The 20,756-nt window shown below is 50.0% G+C and overlaps 1 protein-coding gene across 1 annotated transcript; it reads right to left on the reverse strand.

The window, feature by feature from the left end:
- Positions 1 to 1,910: 1,910 nt before the first annotated feature.
- Positions 1,911 to 19,819, reverse strand: CHRNA6 (cholinergic receptor nicotinic alpha 6 subunit). Its single transcript, XM_002720791.5, has 6 exons — positions 19,460 to 19,819; positions 17,580 to 17,719; positions 10,212 to 10,256; positions 9,189 to 9,298; positions 8,119 to 9,097; positions 1,911 to 7,131 (listed from the first exon to the last, which is right to left on the reverse strand). Exons 1-6 carry the CDS (start codon positions 19,530 to 19,532, stop codon positions 7,000 to 7,002), a joined length of 1,479 nt encoding a protein of 492 aa, XP_002720837.3. The 5' UTR covers positions 19,533 to 19,819; the 3' UTR covers positions 1,911 to 6,999.
- Between the last annotated feature and the right edge of the window lie 937 nt (positions 19,820 to 20,756).

The following is a 20,756-nucleotide window of genomic DNA, read 5'->3' on the forward strand; positions in this document are numbered from 1 at the left end:
AGACCTGGAAGTAGCTCCTGGCTCCTGGCTTCAGATCAGCCCTGCTGGGGATCAGGCCATCTGGGGAGTGAACCAGCGGATGATCTCTCTATAAACCTTCTCTCTCTCTCTCTCTCTCTCTCTCTAACTTTGCTTTTCAGATAAATAAAATAAGACTTTTTAAAAAAGCTAAATTTGCAGCTTCTCCTGGAAAATTAGAAGACCAAGCCCCAGGACCCACATGGCGGGATGAGGATGCTGGACTAGAAACCAAAGAGGGTCAAGTTGCTCCCCCCTTTAAAAAAAAAAAAAAAAAAAAAACAAAACTTAAAAAAAAAAAAAAAAGGCTTATTTGTTTTCTTGAAAGTCAGAGTTACAGAGAGAGAGAGAGATCAATCTTCCAGCACCGGCTCACTCCTCATGTGGCCACAATAGCCAGGTGGAAGCCAGGAGCATCTGGTCTCCCATGTGGGCCCGAGTGCTTGGGCCACCTGCCAGCACTCGTATGGGATGCCGGTGTCACGGGCAGCAGCTTATCTCGCTCGTGGCACCACAGCGTGGGACCCCTCAAATCGGCCTCTCGACGAGTGGCACAGCGCTCCAGTCTGGCTCCTGTAAGCCCTGAGGTGGCCCCTCACATCGCCCCTTTGTGCTTCGGCATCAGCAGGCTTTCATCTCTTTCTGGCCGAAGTGGGGTTATTAGGGAGAAGAAACTGCACTCCGAACCATCACTTGTCTCCCCCAAGACATCTGCTGTTCAACTCAGCTGGCTGCTGGAACAGGGTCGCTGTCGCTGAATATCGCCGCTGTCTCTTTCCTACCTTCACCTTTGGGGCAGATCATTTCTGCCCTGCCCTGCCTGCGGCCATGTCACTCACCAGCAGAATTCTGCCTGTGGCTGGTAAGAGTACCCTTACCCAGAGCTTGCCTCCCCAGGGGAGATAAGGAGGCTTGCACAGCAAAGATTGCTTTGTAAGGATACACAAAAGCTCGGGCCGGCACTGTGGAACAGCGTGTTAACGCCCTGGCCTGAAGCGCTGGCATCCCATATGGGTGCCAGTTCGAGACCCGGCTGCTCCACTTGCGATCAAGCTCTCTGCTATGGCCTGGGAAAGCAGTGGAAGATGGCCCAAGTCTTTAGGCCCCTGCACCCATGTGGGAGACTGGGAAGAAGTTCCTGGCTCCTGGCTTTGGATCGGTGCAGCTCTGGCCATTGTGGCCCTCTGGGGAGTAAACCATCGGATGGAAGACCTCTCTCTCTCTGTCTCTGCCTCTCCTCTGTGTAACTCTGACTTTCAAATAAATAAATAAATCTTTAAAAAAAAAAAAGGATATATAGCAGCTCAACAAAGACCACATCTCCAAACACAACTAACCAAATTCAAGAGATTCACTGCTCTCTTGGACCCTTGCTGGTACCCAGGTAGCCACAGCAATTCCCCACCCATTGACTTTGGCCGCTTGTACTTAACAACAGCCTATTGCCATACATAAGCAAGATGGTTTTTCAATGATACATAGACTGGCTAGCTGGGCCCTGGTAACACTACCTCCACAATCAATCTCATTCTGAAGACTCATACAGAGTCTATAGGAGATATTTTTATCCCCTGCCCCATTAAAGCACAATTCAACACTTGTATTTTTAGCCAACTAATAGTCTCAATCTTCCTAGGACAAGAGGGGGGAGTTCCTTCACCTTTGGGACCTGGTTTACTCTACAAAGCTTTCTTCCGACTGATTACTGACAATGAAAGGTGCCCCCTCCCTTAATCACTATTCCTAATCCAGGTAACTGCCCCAGGCTAGGTGGGGTGAGCATGGGGTTGCGGAGGGAAGAGGAGCAGTCACTTATGTTGACTGACTGTCTGGTTCTACTCTCGTCTCATGACAGAAAATGAACTATGCTGGGGATAGAGATGTGGGTGTCACTGTTGGATTTGTCATCCCCCAGCTATGTGATCATAGGTAAACCAATCCACCTCTAGAGGATTAAAGATTGGGTTAAGTAATCTTCATACTGTTCCATGTCTATGAGCAATTGATTCTGTGGTTCAGATATGCAGAGGCTATCCAGTGTTCACGCACATATGTGAACATGTGCACGCACAAAGCATAATCAAGAGAATTTTAAGCCAATGTTAAAAGTTAAAAATCTCTATTAACAAAGAGATCTGTTATGTTTTATTTCCCCAGGCCCCTTACAAATGTTTAAACTACGCTTTCCTTTGTTCTTTTGAACAAATGCCATGACCACTTTTTCTCCAACTATTATTTTATTTTTTTTAAATGCATGTTGCTAACTTGTTCACTTGAAATGTGAGAAGTCTTTCAAAAGTGTGGAAAATATGTATCATGCAAAAGACTGCAAGGGTTTCAAAATTCTTTTGCAACAGAGTTATCTTTTATTAAGATTTTACTTTTTATTTATTTGACAGAGAGAGGGAGAGACAGAGAGAGAAAGAATTATTTGATCTGCCGGTTCAGTCCCCACATGGCTACAATAGCCAGGGTTGTGCCGGCACTGTGGCAAAGCAGGTAAAACCTGCCGCCTGCAGTGCAAGCACCCCATATGGGCACCAGTTCGAGTCTCGCCTGCTCCACTTCTGTTTCAGCTCTCTGCTATGGCCTGGGATGGTCCAAGTGCTTGGGCCCCTGCACCCACGTGGGAGACCCAGAAGAAGCTCCTGGCTCCTAGCTTTGGATTGGCCCAACTCCAGCCTTTGTGGCCAACTGGGGAGTGAACCAGTGAACAGAAGACCTCTCTCTCTCACTGCCTCTCCTCTCTTTGTGTAACTCTGCCTTTTAAATAAATAAATAAATAAATCTTTAAAAAAAATAGCCATGAGTGGACCAGGCCAAAGTGGACCAGGAGCTCCATCTGGGTGTGCCACATTGGTGGCAGAGGCCCAGGCACATGGACCATCTTCTACTGCTCTTCCCAGGTGCATTAGCAGGGAGCTGGAGCAGAAGTGAAGCAGCTGGGACTCAAACTGGCAGTTCCATACAAGATGCCGGCAATGAGACTGTAGCTTAACCTGCTGCACCATCACACCAGCCCCAACTGGATCTTTTAATTCCATTTTTCTATGAACCCTTTGAAGTCCCCTCAAACAGGATCCTCCCTCTTCTCTGAGGTCACTGCGAAACCTCTGGGAAGTCAAAGGTTGCCTCAAAAAGAACAGATGTGTTAGGAGTCAGGAGAGGACTCCATGCCATGGCTGGGAAATACCTCTTCCATCTTCCTGAACTGTAATTCTTAGAAGTCTTGCTTTTTGCAGCACTGGCATCCCATATGGGTGCCGGTTTGATTCCTGGCTGCTCCACTTCCAATCCAACTCTCTGCTATGGCCTGGGAAAGCAGTGGAAGATGGCCCAAGTCCTTGGGCCCCTGCATCCACGTGGGAGACCCGGAAGAATCTCCTTGCTCCTGGCTTTGGATCAGCTCAGCTCTGGCCATTGCGGTCATCTGGGGAGTGAACCAGTGGATAGAAGACCTTTCTCTCTCTTTCTATTTTTCTCTCTCTGGCTCTACCTCTCTCTGTAACTGTCTTTCAAATAAATAAGATAAATCTAAAAAAAAAGAACTCTTGTTTTTATATCTCATAGGGGATTAATACAAAGAATATATAAAGAACTCCTACAATTCAACAATAATAGCAGAAAAACGACTAACTCTGTTATAAACTGGGCAAAGGTCTTGAATTTTTATGTGTCCAAAGAAGAAATACAAATGACCTATAAACATATGAAATATCAATATCATTAATCAATATATAAATGAAAACTCAAAACCACAATAGTGTATTACCTCACACCCATTAGGATGGCTGATATCAAAAACAACAACACAAACACACCACAAAATAGCAAGTGTTGGCAAGAGTGTGGAGAAACCGGAATGCTTTGAATCTGCTGGTGGGAATGTAAAATGGTACAGACACTGTGAAAACCAGGTGTGGCAGTCAAACAAAAATTAAAAGCAGAGCCATGTCCCCTCTGGGTATATACCCAAAATAATTGAAAACGGAGACTCAAAGAGATATTTACAAGTCCATGTTTATACCAGCATTGTTCACAATAGCCAAAAATGGGAAGCAACCCAAGTGCCCATTGTACACACAATGAAATGTTGGTCGATCTTAAGAAGGAAGTGAATTCTGCCATGTAGTACAATGTGGATGCACCTGCGAGACTGGTTAAGGGAATTAAGTCAGCCACAAAACGACAAATACTGTACCATCCCACTATCTGAAGTACAAAAAATAGTCAAAATCTTAGGTGCATAAGGCAGAATGGTGGCTCCCAGTGGTTATGGGTGGGGAGAGAGGGAGGGGCTGTGACTGGTGTGCAACGTTCCAGCTTTGTATGATAGACGGAGTCCTGGGGCTGCAAGGTGGCGAAAGGTGTGCAAAAATGTGAATGTGTTTAGTAAGACTGAGTGTGTGCTGACAGAGTTAAGATGGTAAATTCCATGTGAGGGGTATTCTACCACAATTAAAACATTTTTAAAAATAAGCTTAAATATTTATTTGGCTCAATAGTAAAAAAAATTGAATAACGACCAAACTACTATAAGGATAGTGTTAAGTAGCATGTGTAGGAGGCCATTGGTTTGGACTGAGCTCCCGCACTGGGCCCAACAAAACAGACCGCAACTGTCACTCTGCTAAAGCACACACCAACCAGCTGAACCTAAGCTGCTTATCTGCCTGAGCATCGGAGGGAGCTGGACTGAGGGCACAGCCAAATCCCCAAACAAGCCAGCTTTAGCTTCAAGATAAAGAAGTCCCCTTTGCTTTCACCTTTACAAGGAAAGTAACTCTGAAATGACCCATCTACTTTCCAGTTTCTGCTTCTGCTTTCTGTCTGTAAAGCCAACCCCCGTGCCTGGGGCATTGGAACGCTCGCTCTACTTCATAGAATGAGGTGCTGTCTGATTCTAGAACCACGAGTAAAGCCCACTAAGATCTTTAACTGAATTTGCTGTCATTTCATCCTTTGACAAGAAGAATAAAAAGATATTATAACCACAACTACAACAAGATGTGAAACATACTTGAAAACAGAGTCATTCAAACGCAGGACCTCTGCCAGGCAGACTCAGCAGTGCCCTGGGCTCCAGCAGATCAGGGACCACGCAGAGTTCATGGTGTGGGAAAGGAAATCAGGAAGCAGCAACACACGGAGACCGTGCCATCATGGAAGTCATACCCCGGGGCTGGTGCTGTGGCACAACAGGTTAAAGCCCTGGCCTGAAGCGCAGGCATCCCATATGGGCGCCAGTTCAAGTCCCGGCTGCTTCTCTTCTGATCCAGCTCTCTGCTAGGGCCTGGGAAAGCAGTGAAAGATGGCCCAAGTCCTTGGGCCCCTGAACCTGCGTGGGAGACCTGGAGGAAGCTGCTGGCTCCTGGCTTCGGATTGGCGCAGTTCCTGCCCGTTGTAGCTATCTGGGGAGTGAACCAGCGGATGGAAAACCCCTTTCTCTGTTTCTACCTCTCTCTGTAACTCTGTCTTTCAAATAAATAAAATAAATCTTTTTTTAAAAAAGTCATACTGCAAGGCCCATGCAATGTGGATAAATGCCACTGGCCTAGAAGAAGAGTGTTGAACATTAAAACGGAGGTATAACAACATCTAGGCATGGGACAAAGGCTAGAAGGGAAAAGACAAAGCTTAAATGAACCCCTTTATTAGATGTATTGTTTTCTGCCTTAAAATACATCTTAAATTGTTAGACTAATGTTTACACAACAAATAAAAAGACGACTGGAATGGAATCGAACAGAATGTCCAGGAGTTGCTCTAAAAGGTACACACACACATGATTTCTCATAGGAAGAAGGCTTTTATTTTCCATCTCAGCACAGGGAGCAAATGAAAACTGTTGGTGAGGAAAGAGGAGAAGACCCTTTTCAGACCTGCCACAAAGGTGGCCTCAGGTGTGCCCAGCCACACGCCATCAGGCTCTCCTGTGCTGCTCCAGTGACAGTCCCCACAGGCTCCCTGGCCCTGCAGATCCTTGCATCAATTGACTTTTCTAAAAAAGCTACCACTGCTTGGGGGAAAAGGACCTATTTCTGTTACTGTTGCAATGCCTAGCGCTGGCTTACCTTCAGGCTGCTCGCTAGATGAGTGCTGAACATATACACAGCCAGCTAAGATAGACTCACAGCCTGGCTTCTTAATTATTCATTTATTCCCTTTCAGAGGGACAGCGAGAGCTCCCGCTCTGCTGGCTCACTCTCCAAATGCCTGCAATGGCCAGGGCTGGGCTGAGCTGAGGTCAGGAGCTAAGAACTCAAGCTGGGTCTCCCACATAGGTGGCAGGGACCCAAACACCAGAGCCAACACCTGCTGCCTCCCGGGTGTGCAGCCCCAAGATCCTAAAATCGAGAGCAGAAGCAGCCCTCGAACTCTGGCCCTCCGTTATGGAATGCAGGCATCCAAAGTGGACCTTCACCATAGCCGCACGTCCATCCCTCGCGTATTTTTTAAACCACTGAATGTGACACACGAATAACGCTGCAAGGGTGAGCCATAGCACAGAGACATGCACAAGAAAGCAAGGATGCAAGAGTTCACGAGAGTTGCAAATGTCACGGAGGCCCAGGGCCCAGGTTTCACATCTCGCAAGCATCATCCAGCCCAGACTGGAGATGCCACGCAACCTCTTTCAGTGTGGTTTGATGTTAGTCATGCGGTCCAGCTGTTTTGTGAGCCATCCAGGTCTCTGAAAGTCAGACTTGCTTGGACCAGAGAGAAGTCTGGCCTGCTGCTCTGAGCCTGCGGGTGCTGCCTTTGTGGGACTCCCGTGTTAGGCCTCTTTACCTGCTGTGCTGTGCCACAAGTAGGGGGGTCAGACTCTGTGCTTGCAATGAAGCTGTTTTGTCCATCAAATCGTCAGTTTCAGAAGATGGGGGACTTGGGTAGGAAGTTCTACGTCCCTATCCTTATGGAAAGGAATCGAGAACAAATATAATGCCTGTAAATTTATGGACCTAAAAGGAAAAATATGTGTTATGGTTTTCCTGTGTCCCCAAGTAGTGGCTGTAGAAATAGCCCTGCTGTTCCGAACACGCAGACAATGACAAACACCCAGAGAAACACTCTGTCCACCACCATGGCCACATATTTCCAGTCATCTTCTACCTGAAATGCAAACAAAAGCCACAGCTGTGGTTACGTATCACAACCACAGGACACATCTCTGCTTCACAAACAGGCTTCTTCTTCAAAGATTTCCCCAGCAATGAAAAATAAACGTAGTTAGTTGAGAGGCAGAAAGACAGAGACACAGACAAAGAGAGGGAACTCCTATCTACTGGTTCATTTCCCAAATGCCCACAGCAACCGGGGATGGGCTAGGGCTGAAGCTGGGAGCTAGGGATCCCAATCCAGGTCTCAGGGATCATGTGGGTGGCAGGAACCCAATCTCTTAAGCCATCATTCTTGCTCCTCAGGGTCGGCATTGGGAAAAAGCTGGAGTCAGGAGCTGAAGCCAGGACTTGAACAAAGGTACTCCCCTAGGGGATGTGGGTACCTTAACCAGTGTCTTAACCACCAAGCGAAATGCTTCCCTCCCAGCACTGTTTAATTCAAATAGTGATGTTATGATTTCGCCTATACTTTGTCTAAAGAGGGTCCTTGGCATGTGTCTCTACTGATGCCTCGTGCCACTGGCTACTGAGTCTAAGGAGAGCTTGAGGAGTCTTGATTCCCTGGTTCACAGGAATTCTCGACTGCTGAGGGGCCAGTGTTGTGGCACACAGCTTAAGTCACCGCTTGCAACACTGGCATCCCATATCAGGGCACCAGTTTGAGTCCTGGCTGCTCTGCTTCTGATCCGGCTCCCTGCTAATGCACCTGGGAAGGCAGCAGAGGATGACTCAAGTGCTCGGGCCTCTGCCACCCACATGGCAGACCCAGATGGAGTTCCAGGCTCCTGGCTTCCGCCTGGCCCAGCCCGGGCTGTTGCAACCACTTGGAGAGTGAACTAGTGGATGGAAGATCTCTCTCTCTCTGTCTCTCCCTCTGTTTCTTTCCATCCTGCCTTTTAAGTAAGTAAGTAAATAAATAAATAAATGGATTTCTCTGTTGCAGGTGCCGCTGGATGGGGTGGAGGAGATGCGCACTTACCTCCTTGGTTTCGTTGTGGCTCTTCATGTTTTCTGCTATGAACCGAACACTGTTGATGACGTCTTCCACCTCGGGCGAGTGCTCTGCATCTTCGGCCGCCCACTGTACAGGCTGGTGACTTAACCTTTTCTTGCTGGGGGCAGGCTCACTAGGTTTGTGACAGTGGCAGCATTCCTTAAGAACCTCGGGTTCCACACGATTAGCAAACTTGACTTTGGCAGACCTGCCGGCAACACCTTTGGGGTTCCGATCAGAAGCTGTGTCCCTGCTCTTGGTCAGAGGTCTGCTCATCACGAGGAGCCGTGGGAGCAGCTGGAGGAAAACCGTCTTCACCCACTTGGGCATGGTGTGTGTGGCTGGGGTGCGGTAGTGTATGTTGAGCACAAACACGGTGACCGCGATGGACAGGGTGACAAAGATCATGGTGAACAGCAGGTACTCGCCCACCAGCGGGATCACCAGAGAGGTGGAGGGGATGGTTTCTGTGATGACCAACAAAAACACTGTCAGAGAGAGCAGAACCGAAATGCAAAGCGTCACTTTCTCACCACAGTCTGAAGGCAGGTAGAAGACCAGCACGGTCAGAAATGAAATGAACAGACAGGGGATGATCAGATTGATGGTGTAAAACATGGGCAATCTTCTGATGTAAAAGGAGTACGTGATATCTGTGTATATCTCTTCACAACAGTTGTACTTTATGTCGTGCTTGTAGCCAGAAGCGTCAACAATCTCCCACTCACTGTTTTCCCAAAAATCGTTCATGTCCACTTTCGATCCAATGATCAGAAGATCAATTTCAGCTTTGTCATACGTCCAGGAACCGAACTTCAGGGAACAGTTTTGATGATCAAAAGGGAAAAAGGTGATATCCATCGGACAGGAACTCTTAAAAATGGCGGGTGGCGTCCAGGTGATGTTGCCGTTGTATTGGAGGAGAGCTTTGGTCTTGCCTTCAACTTGGAAGTCACCCACAGCACTGCAAAGCAAAGCAGAGCAAGCCCATTAGGAGTAGTCTTTTTGCTATTTGGGACAGCGCACGAAAGGGAACTTTGGAAAGAGACCCCTACTTGTTGTATAGAACAATGTCAGGCTTCCAGATCTTATCCGCTGGTACTCGCAGAGTCTCGATACCATCGTATTCTGTTGGATCCCAGCGCAATTTATAATCATTCCAGATCTGAAAGAAACAAAAATCAGTTTGTGAATGTTCATAACTTCTGCCTGCACTGACTGGAACTGGCCTGGGACTAAAGCCAGAAAATGGGAACTCAGTCCATGTTTCCCTGTGAGTGGCAGGAATCCGATGACTTGAGCCATCCCTGCTGCCTCCCACAGTCTGCATTAGCAGGAAGCTGGTCAGGAGCTGGAGTTGGGCATTGAACCCAGGTACTACCGTGAGGGATGTGCTGTCTTAGTCACCATCTTAACCACTAAGCCAAACGCCAAGGCCATTAGTTTTGTTTTGTTTTGTTTTGAAGAAAATAAGCTCTTATTTGAAGAGTACACTGTTTTTATAAAAATTTGAGACATTGTATTCATGGAAGATGGGCTGTACAACTGAACTGATTTAGGCACATATATAAAATCAGTAGATAATATTAATAGATAATTATCATTGAATTATTAGCTATTGGCCAGCCTTTCCTGTTCTGTGGACTTGACCCAAACTGGAATAGCGATACATTTCTAATAATAAAAAAATTTCAAGTGTATGATAATGAGTTTGCTACAAAATCTATAAAAAAATAAGACTCTTTTTTATGGAAGAAAGAAATGATGCAACTGATAGCCAGCTGGTGGAAATTTAATCTGTGTGTTCCTGACTTCAGCTACCAGCTTCTCTACGTTGGTGTAGCAGGAATCAAAGAGTGGGGAGCATCAGTCACTTGGAGTTCACATCACGGACTAAAGATAGGAGACTTGAGAGCAGACACCAGCAAGGGCAGCGGTCTCCACGCCACAGATCCCCTTGTCACGAGCTATCTGCACCTGAGAAGCTCGCATCCCGCCAGCTGTCTCCAGAGCTGGAGCACAGGCTGTGGAGACGACATGGTTCAGAAAATAGGGGCACAGATGACAGAGACACATACGTGACGCAGCCACAGGTTGGTTTCCATGATCTGGTTTACTTCATCCTGGGAGAGAAGAAATAGTAATTTTGAGCCTTGCACGTCCTTGCTAGTGGAAGAGGACCCTAGAGCAAGAATGATCGCTGAAAAGAGACAGAGCTGAGTTCTTTGTGCAAATGGAGGGAAACCACGTGTAAAAAAGCAGATGGTAGGGGCCAGGGCAGTTTTATGGGTAGAAAATTTACGCAGCAGCACTGGTGAGGCAGGTTTTGATTGGAGGGGCTTGGAACCAGGCCATGCACAGTGAGGTTTATTTTTATTTCTTTGAAAGGCAGAGAGGTCGAGATCTTCTATCCACTGGCTCACTCCCCAAAAGTTGGACTCCAGTTGCAAGCTCCCAGGCCACTGGATCCCTCATTTTTGAAAAAGTTCCATGCATTCAAGTTCTGGTCTCTTTGCATCCACAGCTTAGGTTGGCTTTTGTCCCTGCACAAGCTGCCTGATTTGAAGTGCTGGGCTCCATGAACCTGTGCACATGCACAACTAGATCTTAACCAGTCTTAGCTGGGGCAGGCATTGGGGAGTGACCCAGTAAGTGGAAGACACCCATCTCTGCGTGTCTCTTTCTCTCTGTCTTTCCGTGCGAACAGCAGCATTTACTGCGCGACCCGAGATGCAGTCTTTCCACACCTGGAGCCGATCCTGATGACTTTGAAAAGGACGCTGACTGGCTGGCGCCGCGGCTCACTAGGCTAATCCTCTACCTGCGGCACCGGCACCCTGGGTTCTAGTCCCGGTTGGGGCACCAGATTCTGTCCTGGTTGCTCCTCTTCCTGTTCAGCTCTCTGCTGTGGCCCGGGAGTGCAGTGGAGGATGGCCCAGGTCCTTGGGCCCTGCACCGCATGGGAGACCAGGAGGAAGCACCTGGCTCCTGGCCATTTGGGGGGGTGAACCAATGGAAAAAGGAAGATCTTTCTCTCTGTCTCTCTCTCTCACTGTCTAACTCTGCCTGTCAAAAAAAAAAAAAAAAAAAAAAAAGAAAAGAAAAGGACGTTGACTTCCAACTACTGTCTTTCAGAGCTGATGTGAGGTCTCTTCCCATTGCCGCAGCCTATAAAGGGCTCTGGTTCCATTAAACAAACCAAGAGAGTTGGGGGTGGGGGGAGGGTATACCGTAGATGGTAATGGACTTCGAATCTGTTTTGTTGCTTTTGCTCACATGCTAAAAACCTCCCTCCCTCCCCTGGGGCCTCAGAACTCTGGCTCTCAGTCCCCAGCCTGTGTGCCCCCAGACTCACCTTCCACATCAGCCTCTGCTGAGTTTTCCAGGTGGAATCTGCTACACACCCAGTTCACATCCCCTCCCCCAGCCGCACTGCCACCTCGGTCTTTTGTTTCTTTGAAATTTATTTGAAAGGCAGAGAGACAGAGACCTTCCATCCACTATTTCACTCTAAATATCTGCAATGAGCAGGACAGGCCAGGCTGAGGCCAGGAGCTGAGAACTCAGTCTGGGTCTCTCATGTCGGTGGCAGGGACCCAACTACTTGAGCCATCCCCACTGCCTCCCAGGGTTCACTTTTGCAGGAAGGTGGAATCAGAAGCAGAGCCGGGACTTGAACTTAGAAACTTTACACGGGATGCACGCAACACACACAGCATCTTAAAAAAAAAAAAAAAAAAGACTCATTTATTTATTTATTTGTTTGAGAGGCAGAGTTACAGAGACAGAATGGGAGAGACAGAGAGAGAGAGAGGTCTTCCATCCTCTGGTTCACTCCCCAAATGGCCACAACAGCTGGAGTTGCGCTGATCCCATGCCAGAAGCCAAGAGCTTCTTCCAGGTCCTCCATGTGGGTTGCAGGGGCCCAAGGACCCAGGCCATCCTCCACTGCTTCCCCAGACCACAAGCAGAGAGAAAGATAGGAAGATGAGCATCCAGGACAAGAACCAGCGCCCGTATGGGATGCCAGTGTCGCTCCCCGTCTTCGCGGAGGAACGACACAGGACCCTGCGTTGTTCTTTTGCCTGCTCGGCCCTCCCCGGGTTTGCTGCTGGTTCTTCCCGGGTTGGCTACCGTCCCTTCCACCTCCGTGGAAGGGCGGTTCCCCCTGCCACTTTCCCCACTTCCGCGGGGGAGCGGCACACCGCCGGCCGGCTCTCTCGGGGGCTGCTCAGGTGTTCCTTCAGATAGATGTTCCTGGTGCATGTTGTCTCTCTCCTCCTTTATAGTCCTCTTCCGCCAATCCCAACTCTGCTACCCACACGCCGAGTACGCTGCTCTCCTCCAATCAGGAGCAGCTCCTGCTGTTATTGGTTGAACTGGAGGCAGCTGTGTAGAAGCTGTTTCCTCCTCTCCCAGCGCCATATTGTGGGAGAGCAGATGCATAAAATAAGTCTTAATTCCAGTAACTTAGTCTAGTCCGAGTTGCTCCCAGTTGCTCCCCACATGCCAGCACTGCAGGTGGAATCTTAACCTATCACACGCCATGGCCCCAGCCCCACACAAGCATCATCTTAACTTCGGTACCAAATGTGGGCTCCCAGCTTCAGTCACTCATTGCACAAATAGTCACGTGCTCCCTAAATACTGGGAAGACAGCAGCCACTGGGTGGGAAAAGTCCCCACCTTCACGTGTCTGAGCTGTCAGATGGGGAGACATAAAATGAACCATAGCTTTACCATGCTCATGTGCATGTGTGGTTGTGCACAGCAGGGAAGGCTGCTATGAAGCAGCAAGGCTTAATCAGAGAAGAAGTGGGGGGGGCACTGTGGGTAAAACCGCCGCCTGCACTGCCGGCATCCCATGTGGGCGCCAGTTTGAGTCCTGGTTGCTCCACTTCCGATCCAGCTCTCTGCTATAGCCTGGGAGAGCAGGAGAAGATGGCCCAAATCCTTGGGCCCCTGTACCCACATGGGAGACCCAGAGGAAGCTCCTGGCTCCTGGCTTCGGATCAGCACAGCTCTGGCCGTTGCAGCCAATTGGGGAGTGAACCAGTGGATGGAGGACCTCTCTCTCTCTGCCTCTCCTTCTCTCTCTGTCTGTAACTCTGACTTTCAAATAAATAAATAAATCTTAAAAAAAAAGAAAGAAAGAAAGAAAGAAAACGAGAGAGAGAGAGAGTCAAGGACCACATCCGGGCTGATGCCCCAAATACAGTGACTTCCTAAGCAGCCACAGGTCTCAGCATGAGGGCCACCAGAGACACACTAGAGCCTTCGCAGCCTTGCAACACAACCACCTGGGACTGCTGGTGGGTCACCAGAGGCCATCAGTCCCAAAACTTTCCCAGCCAGCTTTGCTTTCCAGGACACCATGGCACGCTCCTGAATCTAGCAGCAGCTGAGCCACCAGCCTGCCCTGACTCCCTGAGCCTCTCTGTTCCCCCCACCCCCACCCTCTCCTCACCGTTGCCTCTCCTGGAGAGCCCTAAATGGAGACCTTGCCAAGCGTCCTCCTACAATCGGGTTTGTGTCAAGCTGTAGTAAGTGCCACGGTTTGAAAAAGTCAGCAAAAGGAACTGCATCAATGTTTCCTATTGGTCCGAGAAAGCCAAAAAATGAGCTGTATGTATTTATCGACTGGCTAAACAGTTTATGATTTTACAAATACCGAAGCCTATGGCCAGTGCCTTCTCGATACAAGAACCATCTTGAATTCCCCAGAGTCCAGCACGGGCCGAGTGAATACATCTGCTAGCTAGCTGTCTGTCAGGGAAGGTCTAGCTTCAGAATCTTACAGTCGGGGGGAAGGTCTAGCCTCAGAATCTTAGCTCCAACCAGGTCTCAGGGTTATTCATGGACGCTCCTTCCACCATCCAGTGCCTGTTGCTCCCTGCACTAGCACACACTCTGTTCAGAGAGTTGGAATCACTGGCGCTAGCACTACCTCCCCGGCTGCACTTCCACAGGCTGGTGAGGCTCCATGTGGTATAGACCTGGTCTGCAGAGGTGTGGACACCCTCAGAGGTGCCAGCCAACCCTATGGATCAGGGCGTCATCTGACAAGCTATATTCTCCACCTAATTCCAGGCCGCAGCAATAGGCATGAGCCCCACTATGAACCAGCCCAGCCACAGGAAGCCAGAGACCACAAAACCACCCAGATTCCTGGGACCATCACCCTGTACCTCTTTCTTGGGGAAGTAAGTAGTCGACACTGCAGCTGCATTAAAGGCTTTGGGCTCTCATTTCAGACAGGCTCGTTTCTGGGGTGGCCACAGACTCAGAGACCCAAATCTAAACGGCCAAGTGGGCTTTATCTTAGACGGCATCAAATGTGGCACTCAGAGGGCGCAGGCCATTGCCTTTGGCCTTGGTCCTTGCGAGGGGACAGCACACACCTTCCAACGCTGGAAAACCTGGTGGCCAAGGTCTCCTTGCATAGGAGCAAACACTTCCACTCAGAGCTCCCTAAGGGCCAGCTGGGGACTCAGGCCGCAGCAGGAGGGTGTGGGGTGGAGCAAACTGGCCGCACCGCATCACCAGGCAACCACAAAGCCTGACAACTAGCACGCGGCCCAGCAGCTGGACCCCAGACACTTATCCCAGTGACGGGAAGATGGACATTTATCCAGATACCTGCCCCGAGGGTTCACAGCAGCCTTATTTGTAACAGACCAAAACTGGAGTCAGCTCCAAACATTCCTCAGTAAGCACTCAGCTAAAAAAAAAAATCCATGGTAGGGGCCAGTGCTGTGGCACAGTGGCCCAAGCCTCTGCCTGCACTGCTGGCATCCCATGTGGGCGCCGGTTCTAGTCCCAGCTGCTCCTCTTCAGATCCAGCTCTCTGCTATGGCCTGGGAAAGCAGTAGAAGATGCCCAAGTCCTTGGGCCCCTGCACCCACGTGGGAGACCCAGAGGAAGCTCCTGGCTTTGGATTGGCCCAGCTCTGGCTGTTGCGGCCAATTGGGGAGTGAACCAGCCGATGAAAGACCTCTTTCTCTGTCTCTCTGTCTCTCTCTCTCTCTGGCTCTCCTTCTCTCTGGGTAACTCTGACTTTCACATAAAGAAATCAATCTTTAAACAAAAAAGAAACTGAGGGAGAAACTGGACAAAGCATACGAGGATGGCCATTACTTCTTACTCCTGCATGTGACTGCGAGTGTTGCAGTACATCAGATTTCAATCTAAGGCAGCTACATTTCTCAGTTGTCCCTTGCACTGAGAGGTGGGTGAGACAGAAAGTAGAACTTGTGCAGCCAGACTCCTGAGAAAGCTCCTTAGGAAGCCACAGGCATCTGCTCTGCCCCTTTTGCCCTTTGCTTCCTACCTCCTGCTCCTTGCCAGGGCTGTGAACACGGGGGCAGATGGTTGGCCACACATCTGAGAGTCTAGTTCAAGTCCCAGCTCCGCCTTTCCCAGATTCCTGCTAATGTGCACCCTGGGAAGTAGCAAAAGATGGCCCAAGCAGTTGGGCCACTGCCACCCATGTGGGAGACCTGGATGGAGTTCCAGGCTCCTGGCTTTGGTCTGACCCAGCCTTGGCTGTTGCAAGTATTTGGGGAGTGAACCAGTAGATGGGTGGTCTCTCTCTCTCTCTCTCTTCCTCTCCCTCTCCCTCTCCCTCTCCTATTTTTCTGTTTCTGTATGTGCCTGTTTGTACCTGTGTTTCTGCTTTTTGAATAATTTTTTGAATTTTTGAAAAATGGACATGAATATGGCTGAGTATAAATACTTGGAGCCTGAGGCGACACTGAGGGATGAAACCCTACAGGAAGCATGGTGAAGCACAGAAATGGGGTCACTGTTACGTGTGTGGTTGATGCTTTTAGCATCACAGCCCCTGTGAGTGATGTCCTCAGGAGTTGTGCAGTGCACAACCTGGGCAACTGGGGGCAGCCGCGATCCCAGGAAGCCACCTGGTGTAAACCTCCTGGATTGCTAGCCTTGAGATCCCGTCCCATAAGAAAGATAGAAGTTTGTTTTACTTAAGCTGTGCTGTCTTTTTCAATCTTTGACACTGATAGCCAAATGCGAACATGCAGATATTCAGCGTTTTCCCACCAGTGACCTTCAGAACAGTGCTCTGAAAAGCCACGTGGCCCAGGGAATGGACGTGATGGTGCAGAGTGAAGTGGCCCTCATAGACTTTAAGGGGAACTCTGCTCAGAGCTTTGTTTTCCATCAGCCAGTCCAAAGTGCAGCTGCCAGCCCGGCCTGGGACCGGCAACCAGCACCGAGCTTCGGGCGGTGGGGTGGGGTGCAGAAGAGACACTGAGGAAATGGGATTTGAAGGCGGGAATGGGGCGGTCTAGTGAGAGAAAGCCTCTACGTTGCTGCTGTCTAACCAGCACCCTGACCTCTATGCACACTACCGGCCCAGGCTAGAAGCCAGAGGGCTCCTGGCCAGCCTCCTCCATCGGAAGCGGTGGCTGGGGGGTGTGATGGACCCTGCTCTTGCGTCCCTAACAAGGGGACCACAGAGAAGCCAGGCCTGCTTCACCTGCAGGGCAGAGACTGGGAGGAAGGCGGGCTCTTCCTCACCGCCTGGGGGTGCTGCCTTCTGTGCACGGTGTGTGTCCTCGCGGAACTCTGGCTATTGGGGGTCCTGGACTCGCTGCAGCCTCACCATGCTCCCTGAGCCTGCCTGTCGGAAGTCTCTCTGAGCCTCAGGCCAGCCCCGCCCCTAACTCTGCTCTACCCAGGAGTGCCAGCCCCCTTCCCTCCCCTCCCCACACGGAGGAAATGAAGATCATTCAAAAGCAAGCGTTCTAGGGCTGGCGTTGTGGCACAGTGATGCTGCCAGCCCGCCTCAGGGCATGGGTTCATGTCCCAGCTGCTCTGCTTCCCACGTAGCTCCCTGTTAATGCTCCTGGGAAAGCAGTGGAAGATGGCCCAAGTGCTTGGGTCCCTGCACCCACATGGGAGACCCGGAATAAGCTCATGGCTTCAACCTGGCCAGCCTTGGCCATTGCAGGCATCTGGGGAGTGAACTAGCGAATGGAAGACCTCTCTCTCTCTCTCTCTCTCTCTCTCATTCTGGTTCAATTGGCCATGTCTGCCTCTGTCTCACTTTCTGTCTCTGGGTTTGATTGGTCCTCTCTCTCTCTCCCTCTTTCTCTCCCTCTGCCTCTCTGTAACTCTGCCTTTCAAACAAATAAATAAATCTTTAAAAAAAAATCAGCCCTGTGGCCCCCCTCAACTTCCCTTCACATCTCCGGTCCATAAACCAGTTTGGAAAGCACTTGCAGAAATTCAGCGTCTCAGTGTGAGTGAGTGCAGGCTCCCTCGCCATGAGCAGGACTCAGCCGACTGGTGTGTATTTGTATGATTTCCAGTCCCTTGAGGGCAGCCCCTTCGGAGAATTGCCCCAACACCTAGAGTCAGCCCCACCTCCATCCCCGCTCCCCGCCCCCAGAAGCCCACCACCACTGAGGACCACTCACCACGTTGGCCAGCTGTGTGATGGCCACTTCAAAATACACCGTCACGGGGTCAGAAACGTTTTCCACGGGCCTGATGAACTGGTTGTACTGAGAGAACAGTTTGCGGAACAGTCTCTCCTCGGACGCGCAGCCCGCACAGCCTGCGGGCGGAACAGCAGAGCTCAGAGACACAGAGGGCCAGGTCCCCCAGGGAATGGGGTATCCCGCCTGCGGCTGCGCTAGCTCACCTGTGCTCATGCCCCCACAGTTCCCTGAGCCCTGGTTGTGCGCCTGCGTGACACAGTGACGCCTCCGTCTCGGGACTGGCGTGACAGCAAGGAAGACAATGCTGACTGGGGCACTTTTTAAACTCTCCACAGCTCTAAAGGTCTGGAAGTTTATGTCACTAAACCAAACTGACAACCTCACCCACGTTACTAGAAGTTTTCCGGTGATTAAGGAAGAGCCCTGACCCCAGGAAAGCTGAAATCCAGAGTGGCTTTATCAAAGTCTTCACAAGCCATCCTCCTTGCTGAAATCAACTTTGAAACTCAATTGTTGGGGCCAGTGCTGTGGCGTAGCAGTGAGGCCGCGGCCTGCAGTGCCAGCGTCCCATGTGGGTGCCGGTTCCAGTCCTGGCTGCTCCACTTCTGATCCAGCTCTCTGCTGTGGCCTGGGAAAGCGGTGGAGGACAGCCCAGGTGCTTGGGCCCCTGCCCCCGTGTTGGAGACCTGGAGGAAGCTCCTGATTCCTGGCTTCAGATCAGTGCAGCTCCAGCCGTTGCAGTCATCTGGGGAGTGGGCCAGCGGATGGAAGACCTCTCTCTCTCTCTCTCTCTCTCTCTCTCTCTCACTCTGCCTCTAAGAAACTCAGTTGTTTGGGATACTTATGAGAACGCAAGGTTTTACAGGTAAATGTACTTGAAACCTCTTAAAGCAAATTCCGAATTAGCTCATAACATAAAAAGCAGACTTCTCTGTTCTTAGACCATCACTTCATGCATCTCTCTGGATGTTTCCAAGGATGCACTAAAAGTTAAGTTGCTTGCTTGCATTTGATGTAACCCACTGTACTAATACCCGCTTTCATTTTCTTTTATGGAGTTCAAAGTGGACACAGGAAATAGCATTCCCCGAATCTCCCACAGGAATTCCTACGTTGAAAGAAAAGACGATGAAAAGGATGGCAAAGCTCCCGAGTCGAGCACCCAGGGCAGGAGAGCTGCTGTGTGGACAGCGCTGGCCTGGCAGGTGCATGTGAAAGCGGTGAAACACTCAGTCTCCAGCAGGGAGGAAAATTGCTAAAGAGGAAGCACCCCGACTGCCCCCACAATTAGAAATGACAGACTGCTCTCAGAAAACACCAGAAAAGCCCTCCTCATTACCCGTCTTTTCTCCTTTGCAACGTTCTAGATAAACCCTGCCTGTCTTAAAAAGCGAGCCCCCTGCACACCCAACAGCACCGGGAAACGCTGATTTTTGTACAGCAGAGCAGCCATTGCTCCCTGTCTAAGTCTTCTGTTTTCAAACAAATCATCTGACTCCTAGGACGCATTGCAGAGTCGTAATAGGAAGTGTTTCCTGGGATGACAATGATGGCCACTCAGCAGGAACTCTGTGTGCAACCTCCTCACATTTTACTTTAGAAGCCATATGTTCATTAGGAAAATAAAGCAAACATGATGTACACACCCCCTCTTAGATCTCACCTCAGCTATTTCCCCTGAATAACCCAAGGCAAGCAGAAGAAATCAGCAGTTGTAACAGGGGTGGTTCCCACGCAGAAACTTCCTGTATTTCCTCAAAGTCTTCAAACCTGCTTGCTCATTCAGATCTCAGCAGAAAGGAGAGTAAGCACACGGAGCTAAAAAGGGCGTGAGCGTGAGCAGAAGCAAAACCTACCTTTAAAGAAAGGTGCACACAAGCGGAGACACAGTCCCAGGTGGAGGAGTCCCCGACTCCCGCTGCCCAGCATGACTGAAGCACACTTGATCCCTTTTCCTGAGCAAAGGATGTGGAAGGCAAAGCGACCAGACAGCTGCACGACCCAGACCTTTCAATCCTCCTGCATGCCCGAAACACGACCAACACGGCTGGTCCCAGAGGCTGAGGCAGGACCACGGCAGATGCAAAGGACCCAATCGGATGTCAGATGAGTCATCACACTTGCCGTCAGCCGGGATCTCTTTTCTGGCAGGAAAGGTGCAGAAAAGCAGTGAGGGAAAATGAAGCAGCTGGGACAGGCAGGAAGACGGCACAGTGGCTCCAGGGCTCCTCTGTAGCTCCACCTGCGGGAGCAAACACACATCTGCTGAGCTCCAGTCACCGGCAAAGCACCTGCTAGACCCCGTGGAGCACTCATGGGCACGTCAAAGAGTTTGTGGGAAAATGGAATTAAAAGATAAGTTTATGAGTTAAACTGCCACCTGGGACGTCAGCATCCCAAATGAGCACCAGGTCAAGTCCTGGATGCTCTACGTCTGATTCAGCTCCCTGCTAACGTGCCTGGGAAGACAGTGGATAATGGCCAAGTGCTTGGGCCTCTGCTGCCCATATGGGAGACCAGGATGGAGCTCCTAGCTCCTGATTTGAACCTGCTTCAGCCCAGGCTGTTGCAGCCATCTGGGAAGTGAACCAATGTATGAAAAATCGATCGATCTCTCTAACTCTGCCTTTCAAATGAACAAAATAAATCTTTTTTATTTATTTATTTTTATTTATTTATTTTTTGGACAGGCAAAGTTAGACAGTGAGAGAGAGAGAGACAAAGAGAAAGGTCTTCCTTTTTCCGTTGGTTCACCCCCCAAGTGGCTGCTGTGGCCGGCACACTGCGCTGATCCGAAGCCAGGAGCCAGGTGCTTCCTCCTGGTCTCCCACGCAGGTGCAGGGCCCAAGCACTTGGGCCATCCTCCACTGCACTCCCAGGCCACAGCAGAGAGCTGGACAGGAAGAGGAGCAACCGGGAAAGAATCCAGTGCCCCAACCGGGGCTAGAACCCGGGGTGCCAGTGCTGCAGGCGGAGGATTAGCCTAGTGAGCCGCGGTGCTGGCAAAATAAATCTTTTTAAAAAAGATAAGTTTATTGAGGTGCAAAAAAATTTTGAAATTCATCTGTAACTTTTTCATAATGTGCATTACCCACAACTTTTGAATAGCACTTGTTTCCAAATTCAGTGTGTTGCCTAGTGATTCCAGGCTTC

The sequence above is a fragment of the Oryctolagus cuniculus genome, chromosome 2 (genome assembly GCF_051225735.1).
Source record: "Oryctolagus cuniculus isolate XC-2025 breed Fujian yellow rabbit chromosome 2, ASM5122573v1, whole genome shotgun sequence".
Taxonomy (NCBI): domain Eukaryota; kingdom Metazoa; phylum Chordata; class Mammalia; order Lagomorpha; family Leporidae; genus Oryctolagus; species Oryctolagus cuniculus.

What these genes read in the sequence shown, in the direction of transcription:
- CHRNA6 (XM_002720791.5), bottom strand. Translation starts at nt 19,532, where the DNA reads ATGCTGGGCAGCGGGAGTCGGGGACTCCTCCACCTGGGACTGTGTCTC. An exon ending in GTGTGCACCTTTCTTTAAAG is followed by an intron (nt 17,720 to 19,459) that starts GTAGGTTTTGCT and finishes TTCCGCCCGCAG; the next exon opens with GCTGTGCGGGCTGCGCGTCC. An exon ending in TCACACAGCTGGCCAACGTG is followed by an intron (nt 10,257 to 17,579) that starts GTGAGTGGTCCT and finishes CTTCTCTCCCAG; the next exon opens with GATGAAGTAAACCAGATCAT.